The sequence below is a fragment of the Oryza glaberrima genome, chromosome 2 (assembly GCF_000147395.1).
Source record: "Oryza glaberrima chromosome 2, OglaRS2, whole genome shotgun sequence".
NCBI lineage: Eukaryota > Viridiplantae > Streptophyta > Magnoliopsida > Poales > Poaceae > Oryza > Oryza glaberrima.
Window position 1 is genome coordinate 17,538,726 of NC_068327.1, and position 14,497 is coordinate 17,553,222.

Sequence of the window (14,497 nt, forward strand, 5' to 3'; positions counted from 1 at the left end):
AATTTAAAATATTCAACCAATTTTCAAAAATTTCAATGCGCCTGCGAAAATTTCAGTGATACACATTAATTTATTTGTTTCATGATAACATAAATTTGTATGGAAAGTAACATAACATTTTCTATCTCCCCCTTGCCCTTATAATTAGAGATAAAATTTGAAAATGCTGATATTTTGTTTTTGAAAACTAATGGCTACATCTATTCCTCGATTTAAGAAACTTATTTTGAGGGGTCTTGATATTTTGATAATTATTCGTTACCGTATTTGTTTCGATTCGTATTCGCTCCGTATCTGTATTCGATAATATTCGATTCCGTTTTCGTATCCGGATTTCTGATTCCAATTTCGATTCCGAGAAAAAATATGAAAACGAATATGATATAGCAGTTTCCGACCGTATTCGATCCGTTGTCATCCCTACTCCTGCTCCTCCTGCCTCCTCCGCGCCTCCTGTTGCCATGCTGCTCGAGCAAGCCAGGCCACCACCACTGACCACCAAGCGTCGTTTCCTCCCTGCCTCCGGCGAAGTGGATCTAAGGCGACTCACACCGATCTCGGCTCCACCTTTGCTGCTGTGGGACTCATCTACGGCCTCCACGGACACTATCGATGTCCACCGGCCCATCAAATCATCAATGCTGTGGGTCGCCACCGCTCGGAGATCGCGTCGCTGTCGGCTCCTACCTCCCCGCTGGCATCTGGAAGACGCCCCCAACATCTCCATCTCCGGCCCCACTGCTCCGGCCTATAGTCTCGCCGGTTCTGAGCTTCTGGGTCATCGATGCCGCCTGGTGCTCTCTCCCTGCCACCATGGACTTTGCTTTGCTGGCCTTGCCGCCTTGGCTACCTCCCAGCTGCCGCCAGGGAGGACGTGGTCCATCAGGGCGACGAGGAAGAGGCCGTGCTACCGGGTGAAGTCCATGACCGCGACGTAGAGGGTGACCGGAACCGGCGCTTTCACGTTGAGGACAGCAACAGAGCAACGACGAGGAGATGACTTCGGCGGCTACCCTAGGACGAAGGCTAAACGAGACCAGCACAGAGCTTGACGACACGGTGTCTAGGAGGACGACGACGACGACTAAGGGCACTCGATGAGGTGGAACAATGACCGGGGAAGGCTTCGGCTTAACGAAGGGAGACGACGACAATAATGATGCGGCAGAATCCCGGTGAGGTGAGCGAGGCCGGGGAGGAGCTCGCTGCTGCGATGCCGACGGCAGCGACGGCGCAGCCGGGCAGCACGCCGAAGAGCGAAGTCGACGACGTCCTCACCTGTTGACGGGGAGGAGGGGAGGCGGTTCCAGCGGTCCTCGGACAACGAGTACATGGGACCTGGGTATGTTGCAAAGCCAACGACGGTGGCGGCGCTGCGGGGTAGCGCTCCGGCGAGGAGAAACGGGCGGCCGGAGTTGCGCCGGGGAAGCAAAGGAGGAGGGCAACGATGACGACTCGGTTCCGGCGAGGTTCGGGCGAAGACAAGGCCAGACCGGGGGAGAGGATGACTGCGCGGTGCCAGGGGATGCGGCGGCGCAGCAGCCTAGCGTAAGGGCGAGGCAGCTGGAGGGCGCCGGCAGCCAGAGGGAGGTAGCGGGGAGGCGTCTAAGGTCTCAGGAGGGAGAAAAAAAGAGCTAGGGGAGGTGGAGAGGGCGGAATGACGGCGGCAGTGGTGGCCATCGGTCATGGAAGCCGGCAAAGGAGAAGGTGCGGCCATTAGGGGAGATTTAATGCCCGGTTGAAGGGGGCAAATGGTAGTTAGTAAGAGGAATCAAAGAGCACTAATTCCCCCAAATAATTTGGAATTAACCAGCTTGAATCACGCGGATTTGAAGGAGAGATTTGCTAGGGTTTCACGGGAGAGAGCCAGAGAGGGGAGGCGTCGACGACGGGAGGAAGGGAGAGAGGAGGGGAGGGAGGACAGGAGCAAGACTTTGGCCGCGGCTCGGCTGGACTAGGCCTGGGAAGAGGAGGGAGAGAATGAAACCTTTGGGCTAGATTCAGCCCAAAGGAAAAGGAGGATTTATTTTATTTTTGTTTTTAGAAAATTCTGTTAATTATTTTTATTGCTTAATAAATATTTCTGGTGATCTTAAAATTAAACTAAAATTTGAGTGCTCATTTTTTACCATGTATAATTTAATAGAAATACTTCAATCCATATTAGAGCTTTTATTGTACATATTTTATTTTTTGCAATTTCTTTTTAGCTTTTAACGATTTTATTGTTCCATTTAGAAAATGATTTTGAATTTTGGATGAACTTATCATGGCATGATAATATGTATAGGTTGATAATACCTATCAATTATCATCAACGGTACCTGCATAATATCTCAAGCTAAGGTACATGAGAATCATATATCCAGATCGATGAAAGATATAAATGCACAAACGAAAATGAATTTGGAAAAAATGCTTGGGAAAAGAAATTTTAGAAATGAGATGAAAAGGCACCAAATTGAAATTGAAAATAAAAAATAAACAAAATTAGAACCAAAACATGGCCATGTTGAGCCTTGCTGCTTGGCTGATCTAATCTGTTGAGAAATATTTGGATGATCTCATCCATCCATGAAAATAAACATGGAGGTTTCAACATAGTAACGTAGTAACGGCAAAGAATGAACACGGTGGTTAGCTGTGCCCCTTCTCCCTATCTACACTCCTCGACAACCGGCGTGATAGTTCCCAATCATCGTGCACCGTGGTTCCCATCGCATCTCCATGTATATAACGAGTTAACGACTAATGATCAATGAGAGTCATACACTCTTACTCATTCGTGCACCTTATAACTCTATACGGGTACCTTTACTATTGTGAGAGGTAGTATTAGAAAGAACCATATGATCAGCTACCCATATATAAGGACCACCCATATACATTGTTGATGCCCTTCTCTCTCGCACTTTTACACGCAATATGTTATCAGCTGGTAGTGGCAGGTCATGTTGAAATTATAAGCACATAATGATTTAATTTATTTCATAAATAAATTATGACATTGCAGATGTAAACTAGCATGAACGCATCATTAGATCTACACATATAAACTATACAGTATAACATGAACAGATCAAATATGCGCAATATATTGAACACGTACCGAGGTGGCGGAAAGACCGATCGCTCGGCAGGAACTACTCGCGGTTGCGGGCGTCGACGAAGGCGCGCAGCTCGCGAGCGGAGAGGAAAGCGAGCCGTCGCAGACGAATAGAGAGCAGTCGCGCGAAACACTTCCCAAAAACCTTATTGCCGCCTTCTCCCGGTGCAGGACGTCGAAGGCAGAGGTTCCGGAGACCTGCTCTCCCGATCGCCGGTGCACGCCGGCGAGCGGGATGGAGTAGTCTACAAGCCACGGCGCAGCACAGAGTAGGAGGCAAACCCTAGATTGATTCCGCGTGTGTTGCGTGAAGGCGGCGGCTCGGTTTATATAGAGAGGTCGCTTGATCAGGGCGTCCGCACGATCTCCGCAGCAAAACAAAACTGCAAAAGGAGGCTGCATTTGCGCAAGGGTGAGGGAGCCAATTTTGCGGACCATTCGACGCGTACGTCATGCACGCCGCCTGCCCTGCCAGGCGAGGTGAGCGAGCGCGCGCGTGTATTCCCACTCTTCCCTCCACCACACATGCTTCAAGTGGCTAGGAGGGCATCCTCCTTTTTAAGGAGGTCCCCCTCTTTTAGAATAAATAAGGTGGTACTAAACTCCACAAGCGTGTCATCCCATGAGGTGGCCTTTTATGATTTTCCAAAGAATTAATCTTTGAATGGGCTTTAGCCCATCTATTAATTCCAACATGTCACCACATGGGTCATGGGTAAAAAATTCCACCATGTCCTTTCCCGTTGTTAACCGCATTTATTAGTTAATGATTAGCTCTAGGTTGATTAAACAATTTTTTGGAGCAATTTATTAAATGAATTTCAAGCCTAGGAAAAGGGAAACTTAAGGGTGTGACACATGTAAATACGAGTGATGATGCTTATCTGATAACAGATACATGTAGTTAGCAGTGATGATGCATATATATATATATAACAGATACATGTAGTTACCAATGACCATAAATGTAGGGCTCAGTAATGATTCTTGCCAAGTACAGGTAATGATACATGTAAACACCAATGAATATACGATGATACATGTAGGTAATTACTACTGATGATACACGTGAGGTACCGGTGATACATATCAATTTATCAACGATGATATCTGTTAGGTACCAATGATGATATGTGTAGGTTTTTAATTATAGTACTTCTTATTAATTATGATTAAACATACCTACTACCTCCGTCTTAAGATATAATAACTTTTAGCTTTGAACATCTAGATTTATAGCTAAAACTACTTATATTTTGAGGCGGAAAGAGTACGTAATATCTCAAGGTATATGAGGATTATATATCCAAGAGTAGGAGTGAATGCTAAGAGGAAAAATGAACAAGGAAATAAATGTTAGGGAAAAGAAATTCCGGAGATGAGATGAAAAAACACCAAATTTAAATTAAAAAGAAAAAAATATAAATTAAAAAATTAGAACCAGAACATGGCCCACATTGGACATTGGATGTTGGGCGTTGCTGCTTGGCTGGTCTAATCAAGCCGGTAGTGGCAGGTCACCACATGGGGTCGTCTGGCGGGTTGTGCACGATGTGTCTGCATGGCTGAAAAAATTGCCGCATCTGCAACACTGCTGCAATAATCGTCAGTTCCCAGATCCATGGACACCTCCACTCTCCTCATCGCTCTCACGCTCCTCCTCCTGCTGCTGACCGCACGACGCCGGCGAAGCGGGAGGCCTCGGCTGCGGCTGCCGCCGGAGCCCCCGGGCCTCCCGCTCGTCGGCCACCTGCACCTCTTCAGGAAGCCGCTCCACCGCACCCTGGCGCGCCTCGCCGCCCGCCACGGCGCCGTGTTCCGCCTCCGCCTGGGATCCCGCCGCGTCGCCGTCGTCGTGTCGTCCGCGCCCGCCGCCGAGGAGTGCCTCGGCGCGCACGACGTCGCGTTCGCCGGCCGTCCCCGCCTGCCGTCGGCCGGGATCCTGTCCTACGGCTGGTCCACCATGGGCACCGCCGCCTACGGGCCCTACTGGCGCCACGTCCGCCGCGTCGCCGTCGCCGAGATCCTCTCCGCGCACCGGGTGCGGCAGTTCGCCGGCGCCCACGCCCGCGAGGCGCGCGCCACGGCGCGACGCCTCTGCCGCGCGGCGTCGCGCCAGCGCCACGGCGCCGGGGCGGCTGCCGGGCGGGTGCGGGTGGAGCTCAAGTCGCGGCTGTTCGAGCTGCTCATGAACACCATGATGGCCATGATCTGCGACAAGACCTACTACGGCGCGTAAGATCACCATGATGCATGACTCGTAAGTTCTTTTGGTTAACCACCATGGATCTGGTATAACTCTGTGCAGCGACGACGACGGCGAGGTGAGCGAGGAGGCGAGGTGGTTCAGGGAGATGGTGGAGGAGACGATGGCGCTGAGCGGGGCGTCGACGGTGTGGGACTTCCTGCCGGCGGCGCTGCGGTGGGTAGACGTGGGAGGGGTGGGGCGGCGGCTGTGGCGGCTGCGCGAGAGCCGGACGAGGTTCCTGCAGGGGCTGATCGACGACCAGAGGAAGGAGATGGAGCACGACGGCGACGGGCGTGAGCTGCCGGCGGCGGCGGCGAGGCCGAGGAGCATGATCGGCGTGCTGCTGTCGGTGCAGAGGCAGGACCCCGAGGAGTGCCCCGACCAGCTCATCAGCTCCTTGTGCATAGTGAGTACAAAAATGCTTTGGTCATGCATGCGCGTGTTGGTGCGGAGTACTAGAGTGAAATGTCGCTTTCCGGGGATGGGGCTCACAAGTTTTTTTCAGCATGACGTGACGCCGCTGATGCCTTGTTGATGGTAGGGCTGTCCACGTGGCGCCCTCGATCCAGCTCGTCAGCAAGTTCACCACCCCACACACCGCAAAACCCCCTCCCCCTCCCCCCCAAACCCCGAATTTTTTTTTTAAAATAATACGATTTTAACGAAAAGTCGGATAAATATAGGTCGGTCGGACGAAATTATAAGTTTAGGAAACTGTCGAACAACCGTGGTTTGATAGGGGAACCTGTCGAACAATTACAGTTCGACGTCGAACTGTGACAGTTCGACGGGTACCTGTCGAACTGTGGAACTGTGACAGTTCAACGAGTTAATGCTCTAAGAAAAAAAATAAATAAGTACGTGCTACAGTACTCGGCAGGGACCTATCGAACAAGGGAACAGTCAGTGTTCGATAGGTGTGATGCTACACTGTCGCTACAGTGTTTTTTCTTTCATAAAATTATTTTATCACCTGTCGAACTGCCCCAATTTGATAGGTACCCTGTCGAACTGCGGTTGTTCGATAGGTGTCCTGTCGAACCACGGTTGTTCGATAGGATGTTAAACTTGCGATTTTTTCTGACCAATATATATTTGTGCGATTTTCCATTAAAATCGTACTATTTTCAAAAAAAATTCCCCCCAACCCCACCCCCATAAAAAATGATATTATTTTAACCGATTTTTTTAATTTGGCAGTATTTGTTCACATTTCACCAATTTTTGTTAAAAAAATAATTTTGGAATATTGTCACCTTCGATACAAATGGAGAAAACGAAATATTAAACCCTAGTTCTAGGTCCGGCCTATTTCCGCATTCGAGCTATTAAAACTCAATTCATCCCTTAAAAAAGATATCTCCTCATAAAAAAATTAATAAGATAGATAAAAATGTGATATGTCATTTTACAAACATGAAAATTCAAATTTAACTTATACAAATAGAAACAAAAATAACAAATTTAACTATTAATAGAACATGTAATTGACGGTCAAATTTGTCATTTTTGTTTTGAATTGTATAAGCCTAATTTTAACTCACATGTTTGCGAAAAGATATATCACATATTGATCCATCTTGACAATTTTTTAAAATTTTTTATAACTTTAAACGCCATGCACAAAACAAGGGGATGTTGTCTCAAGGGAAAAAAAATCCACTTCCCTAGTAAGCAGGCTCAATTTGAGTTCATGCAGTCGAGCTGGGCAATAAGTAGTATATAGTATATAAGTGTATAACATATATTTTAAGAATGCTTTTCATAAAATTAATTATTTTTCTAATCATATCAATAAAAAAATGGTACAAACACAAACTGAATCATTATGTACATATATACTTCCTCCGTTTCTAAATATTTGACACCGTTGACTTTTTAGCACATGTTTAACTGTTCGTCTTATTAAAAAAATTTTGTGAAATATGTAAAACTATATATATACATAAATTATATTTAACAATTAATCAAATGATAGGAAAAAATTAATAATTAATTATTTTTTGAATAAGACGTATGGTCAAATATATTTAAAAAAGTCAACGGTGTTAAATATTTAGAAACGGAGGGAGTACTAATGTATATTTTATCTATTAGTTTAATTATCAAATAAACAAGCTAAATAAATAGCGTAAGTCATATAAAGTTAAGCTTGTTTGAAGTTTTAGCTGATCCCGAACTGGGCCTGAATGAGCTGAGCTCAAGTGGCTCACGAGCCTAGAGTTTCTCTTTTGACAGCCTTAATTTTTAGCATCGCTAACACATAAATAGAGGGATTGTTTTTTTATTTTCTGTGGATAATTGAGCAGTGAGTTTTTTACCTTTAGCAATCTACTGTAAAACTTTCAACAATACCACTCAAACTTTCAGCTCGAACTTTCTAAACTTTTATAGTAAAAATTTTGAATTTCCATGGGAACCCTAATTTCCAACTCATGAATTCAAACTTTTATATCGTTTTTAATGGTAGAAGTCTATTTCACACCCTAAGCTTTAGAGAAAGTCTAAAACCACCACACACTTCAAACCAGGGTTGGATCCAGTGTGGATGTAGGGGGGACTCGAGTTCCTCCTACCCCGAGAGAGGGGAGAGAAATGAGAGTAGGGGGTTGGAGGAGCTAGGAAGAAGGCAATGAGCCCTTCCTCTGGCCCAAAGCTAGATCCACCCAAAACAGAACACTACACGTCCCATCAACTATTCAAATAGTTTATTTTAGATCTCTCAACATAACCTCGGGCAGTTTTAGTCACCTTTCGCTTACGTGGCCTCCTAGTCATTAAGATAAAAGATATCCCATAAGATCCACATGTCATCCTTTATCAAGTTCTTTCTCCTTCCCTCTCCCACGACCCTCTTCCTCTCTCCCATCCCATTATCCTCTGTAGCCGAGTGAAGGAGCAGGCGAGGCTATCAGTGAAAGAGGCATGAGGCCGGCTCAGTGTGAGAGAGGGTGGCAGGAGGAGGTTGACTGCGCATGTGGCTAACGCCGAGATCACCCGCACCAGTCGCCGCTCGTTGTGTTCGTCTACCAATCAGACTTGCAAATGGACTTGTGATAGGGTTCTTCTCTTCACGAGCTTGTACTGATGCATCACACAAACAATTATTGTTATTTAGGAAAACTCTCAGAAATTTTAAAGAAAACATTTTGAATTTTGAACACATCTTTTTTCCTGACTTTGAATAGGTCTTTTTTGCTATATTTGACAATACTTTCTTTGGCCCGAAGAACATCATATTGGGACCCACAACCCACGGGTAGACACAAACTAAAATTCACAAAATTTGAACCAAAATTGTGAACCCTACTTTTTTTTTTGCGGGGAAATTGTGAACCCTACTTAGGAATGAGATTTATGTGAACCCACAATCCATGTTTTGTTTACATATAATTATACTTCCCCCTTTTTTTATTTTCTCAAGAGTTCGCTTGAAGCCGGAACGGGTACCTAAACCGATACAATTGAGTGGGCAATGTCTCTGCTACTAAACAATCCCGATGTGATGAGAAAAGCTCGTGATGAAATCGATGCATTCATCGGGCAGCCAGTACGATTACTAGAGGCAGATGACCTCCCGAAGCTACAATACCTTCGATGCATCATCATGGAGACGCTTCGCCTATACCCACCGGCGCCACTTCTTGTCCCTCATGAATCATCCTCTGATTGCACTGTTGCTGGTTTCCATATTCCACGGGGGACAATGCTTCTTGTGAACACATTTGATATTCACAGGGATCCTCATATATGGGATGAACCAACAAGCTTCATCCCAGAAAGGTACTACATATGGATTCTTCCAAAAATGTTATACTATTGCATGAATGTCCATGTTATATAAAGTGTAATTACGTACCTTTATGTTTCTACAGATTTGAGGATGGGCGAAGTGAAGGAAAGATGGCAATCCCATTTGGCATGGGGAGACGCAAATGCCCTGCAGAGAACTTGGGCATGCAAATGGTAGGCCTTGGCCTTGGGACAATGATTCAGTGCTTTGAGTGGGAAAGAGTTGGAGAGGAGCTGGTGGACATGACTGTAGGATCTGGCCTTACCATGCCCAAGAAGGTGCCTTTGGAGGCCTTCTATCAACCTCGTGCTTCAGTGATGCATCTTCTTTCTTAGGCTTTGTTAGTTATAGCGCAATATCGAAATATGTTGTGATCGTTGATCCAACTGGCATGATAAGGTATTGCTTCACAAATGATAGGATTTGTTTTGTTACAAACAAGAATGAAAGTAAGTCCATCTCTTCGTCTCAAAAGCCATCAATAAGAACACTCTTGTGGTGGACTACTCATAAGAACATAAGAACAGAGAACAAACTTTCAAAAACATATACTCCCTTTATTTTTATTTCATATTATAAGTCATTTGACTTTTTTCCTAGTCAAGTTTAACCAAGTCTATAGAAAAATATATAAGTATTTTCAACACAAAACAAATATATTATCAAAATATATTCAATGTTAAATTTTTTGAAACTAGCTCGGTATTTTAAATATTGCTAAATTGTTCTATAAACATTGTCAACCTTAACTAGGAAAAAAGCCAAACAATTAATAATATGAAACGGAGGGAGTAGGAATAATAAATGAAAGTATCAAAGATTTTATCATGCAGAAAACGTGTTGCATTTGTGATTGGAGAGAGTACTGAATCACAATGCAAGCTGCCCTGTAATTAACTAAGTAATAAAACAAAAAAAAATTGTTATGGCACACATTGTGCACGACACCTTTTGATTAGCGAAGAAAACAACTCTGCTATACATCCGACGGACGTGTACGAGCAGCGTACGACTCAACGGTGAAATACACGGCATAAACCCAATTGAATTAGCGATCATTGCAGAAGTTACGGACGGCGGACAGCCAATAACATAGTCGTACGCTGGTCGTACGCGTCGGTCGGACGTATAGCATTTTCGAGAAAACCAAGACTCACGCTTTGGCACTTGCACAATTGCAATTGGGCAATTGGGCGTCCCGTGTTATGTTTGACGAATTAATAGTTTGGTGATCCAACTTGCTAGTACCACTTGATTATACTTGAGATTTCCAGAAGCCTGCATTTCAGCAAAGCGATATACACCAGTGGCGGAAGCATATATATGTACACTGTCACTGACATGCTCGTCGAGTTCACCTCGCCGCCATGGACGCCCTCCTCATTGCCCTCTTCCTCCTTCTGCTGATCGCGCTTATGGAGACCGCCCGAATACGACGAAGCGGGACGCAGCGTCGCGCCGGGAACGTGCCGCCGCCGCCGCCGGAGCCCGCGGGCCTCCCTCTCGTCGGCCACCTGCACCTCTTCAGGAAGCCGCTCCACTGCACCCTGGCGCGCCTCGCCGCGCGCCACGGCGGCGCCGTGTTCGGCCTCCGCCTCGGGTCCCGCCGCGTCGCCGTCGTGTCCTCGGCGCCCGCCGCGGAGGAGTGCCTCGGCGCGCACGACGTCGCGTTCGCCGACCGGCCGCGGCTGCCGTCGGGCAGGATCCTGTCGTACGACTGGTCCACCATGGGCACCGCCAGCTACGGGCCCTACTGGCGCCACGTCCGCCGCGTCGCCGTCACCGAGATCCTGTCCGCGCGACGGGTGCAGCACTTCGCCGACGTCCATGTCCGAGAGAAGCGCGCCATGGCGCGCCACCTTCACCGCGCGGCGGTCCGCCATGGCGTCGGCGGGGCGGCGCGCGTACGAGTGGAGCTCAAGTCGCGGCTGTTCGAGCTGCTCATGAACACCATGATGGCCATGATCTGCGACAAGACGTACTACGGCGAGTAAGCTAAAGATCGATCGGCGATCGCCATGATCACCATGGTCACCATGGCTATCTTATTCTACCTGTCACTTATTTGTAAGCCTTGTGTAGCGACGACGACGGCGAGGTGAGCAAGGAGGCGAGGTGGTTCAGGGAGATGGTGGAGGAGACGATGGCGCTGAGCGGCGCGTCGACGGTGTGGGACTTCCTGCCGGCGGCGCTCCGGTGGGTGGACGTGGGAGGGGTGGGGCGGCGGCTGTGGCGGCTGCGCGAGAGCCGGACGAGGTTCCTGCAGGGGCTGATCAACGACGAGAGGAAGGAGATGGAGCAGGAGCAGGGCGGCGACCGTGCGCAGCCGGCGGCGAGGCGGCGGACCATGATCGGCGTGCTCCTCTCGGTGCAGAGGCAGGACCCCGACGCGTGCCCCGACCAGCTCATCCGCTCATTGTGCATCGTAATTGTTTTTCTACATATATATTCACATGCCAAATTATATGTTTCACAAAAGGGTCGGGATCAAAATTTTGCAACATGTGTTCACATTGTATATTTTGTACCTTATATATATATTGTTATTTCAAATATGTATGGTATAATTTTGAAAACTTATACTATTAATTTTAAATCTTACACTATAATCTTTCTAGTACATAGTAACTAGGTCAAGAGGACTGATTATGTACTTAAATCTTTGAAAAAAATACCGGCCGTGCAAATTAAGACATATAAGTAGATAAGAAAAGAAACAAAAGTTAATAAGGAAGAGATATAAATAGAGAGTTACTCCCTCCGTTCAAAAAAAAACCAACCTAGGAGGGGATTCCTACTAATACAATGAATCTAGACAGCCCTTTGTCTAGATTCGTAGTAACTAGGAGGAGACACATGGTTGGATTTTTTTTGGGACGGAGGGAGTACCAATCATATAGTGGAAAAAAAGTGATTGCAATTAAACGAGTGTATGATGTCACGTGAGCTGCTAATACACACACAAGCACACATAGATTATGTACGCCCCTCTCCACTCCCATACCACCGCATACACACCACCCATACACGTGTGCACGCCGCGCTCGCCACCTTCTTCCCCTCATATCTACTCCCTCCATTTCATATTATAAGTCGTTTGAATTTTTTTCCTAAGTCAGAGTTTGATTAAAGCTTACAAAAAATAGCAATATTTCTAATACAAAATAAACATTTTATCAAAATATACTCAATATTCCATTTAATGAAATTAATTTAATATTGTAGATGTTGCTATTTTTTTAAAAAAAAATTAATCAAATCTAAAGAAGTTTAACTAAGGAAAAAAAATCAAAGATACTTGTAATATGAAATAGATGGAGTAAATAAACTATGATCTACTAAACCATTTGTATGACTTGTATTGGCGCTTCTAATAAAGAAAATCTAGAAATGAAAAAAAATAATTCAAACTTCAGTTTCCACTTAAATCATTGAACGGATCATTGAAATTTATCTCAAAAGGGGGTTGCAAAGCCACATCCCTTTAATTTCTCCCCTCCTTGAGCACCTAGACAAGCAGCACCCATGCATAAACCATGATTTGCATGATGGGTTTTAAACAAACCATTACTTTTGAATTTTGCATATGTATCCAGTTTTTAATCCATTTGCATAATTGTGTTCATTATGATTAAATTAATAGTTCAAGACCCATATCGAAATAGATGGACAATTGTGAAACAAGTAAACAATATAAATTATATCATCACATATCATTCCATAAACACATATATATAACTAAATTGCATCTACAATATTAGAAGAAAACTCCAATTGTATATAATATTCTCCAAAACATACTTCCTTCATTCTAAAATAGTGATATATCAAAATGATAATGTTAGATTTATATGAAAAATATTCCCATGCATCTTATTTTTAATCTTTTTATGAAAAATATTTCCATGATAAATATATCAAAATGACAATATTGTCATGTTTTTTATTTCTCCAGAGTTCCCTTGAAGCTGGAACAGATACTTCAGCTGATACAATTGAGTGGGCAATGTCTCTCCTACTAAACAACTCGAATGTGATGAGAAAAGCTCGTGACGAAATTGATGCATTCATAGGACAACCAGTAAGGCTACTAGAGGCGAGTGACCTCACAAAACTACAGTACCTCCAGTGCATTATCATGGAGACACTCCGCTTATACCTGCCAGCGCCACTTCTTGTGCCTCATGAAGCGTCTACTGATTGTTCAATTGCTGGTTTTCATATTACCCGTGGGACAATGCTTCTTGTAAACACATTTGCCATTCACAGAGATCCTCAAGTATGGAATGAACCAACAAGCTTCATCCCTGAAAGGTATCGGTATCAATTTCTTTCAAAAATGCTATATATATGTACGGGCGTATTAAATTATAGCATATTATGTTTCTATATATTTGAGAATGGAAGAAGTGAAGGGAAGATGGCAATCCCATTTGGCATGGTGAGGCGCAAATGCCCTGTAGAGAACTTGCGCATGCAAATGGTAGGTCTTGCCCTTGGGACAATGATTCAGTGCTTTGAGTGGGTAAGAGTTGGAGAGGAGCTAGTAGACATGACCGAGGGATCTGGTCTTACCATGCCCAAGGAGGTGCCTCTGCAAGCCTTCTATCAACCTCGTGCGTCACTGATGCATCTCCTTTATTAGCTTTAAGAGTAAATTACACTGGCGGTTCTTAAACTTGTAAGCAGGTTTCATCTAGGTCCACAAACTTGCAAAGTGTGTATTGAAGTCTCTAAACTTGGTTTGTTGTATCATCCCGGTCTAAAGTCTCATTTGATCGTGATCTTGTCTACGTGGCATGACATGTAGACAACGACATGGCACATTATTACTATTATTTCTTTTTTTCCTCCCTTCTTCCTCTTTCATTTCTCTCTTCTTCGGCCTCTTCGACGCGGGGGAGCTCAAGGTGGCTCTTGTGGAGGAAGAAGATAAAAGAATATGAGGAAAAAGAAAAGGGGAAATGAAAAAAAACATCATGTCATCGTCCACGTGGCATGCCATATAGGTAAGACCACGGTCAAACAACGCTTTGGACCAGGATGATACAATAAACCAAGTTTAGGGACCTTGATGTGCGTTTTACAAGTTCGTGTACCTAAATGAAACCTCATGACAAGTTTAAGAACCGTAGTGCATTTTACTCTAGCTTTAATTAATTACACAATAATATATCAAACTTTTGGGTAGTTGATCGAATTGGCATGATAAGGTATCACTTTAGAAATCATGGAATTGTTTTTGTTAAAAAAATGAAAATAAGTGCATCTCTTCATCTCAAAAGCCATATGTAAGAACACTGTGGTGGACTACTAAGGCTGTGTTCGGATGCCCCTTTTCCCAACCCCT

The 14,497-nt window shown here is 45.0% G+C and overlaps 1 protein-coding gene and 1 pseudogene across 1 annotated transcript; both read left to right on the forward strand.

The window, feature by feature from the left end:
• Positions 1–4,632: 4,632 nt before the first annotated feature.
• On the forward strand, positions 4,633–9,788 carry LOC127764573 (cytochrome P450 81Q32-like; annotated as a pseudogene).
• Positions 9,789–10,514: 726 nt separating this feature from the next.
• On the forward strand, positions 10,515–13,792 carry LOC127762557 (cytochrome P450 81Q32-like). The gene is made up of 4 exons (XM_052287057.1): positions 10,515–11,137; positions 11,230–11,572; positions 13,103–13,467; positions 13,522–13,792. The coding sequence occupies exons 1-4, from the start codon at positions 10,515–10,517 to the stop codon at positions 13,790–13,792; spliced, it is 1,602 nt and encodes a 533-aa protein (XP_052143017.1).
• The last annotated feature ends 705 nt before the right edge of the window (positions 13,793–14,497 follow it).

Excerpts from the sequence above, each read along its gene's own strand:
- LOC127762557 (XM_052287057.1), top strand. The coding sequence starts at position 10,515 with ATGGACGCCCTCCTCATTGCCCTCTTCCTCCTTCTGCTGATCGCGCTT. Across the intron at positions 11,138-11,229 it reads GACAAGACGTACTACGGCGA|CGACGACGACGGCGAGGTGA; the intron begins GTAAGCTAAAGA and ends AGCCTTGTGTAG. Across the intron at positions 11,573-13,102 it reads TCATCCGCTCATTGTGCATC|AGTTCCCTTGAAGCTGGAAC; the intron begins GTAATTGTTTTT and ends TTATTTCTCCAG.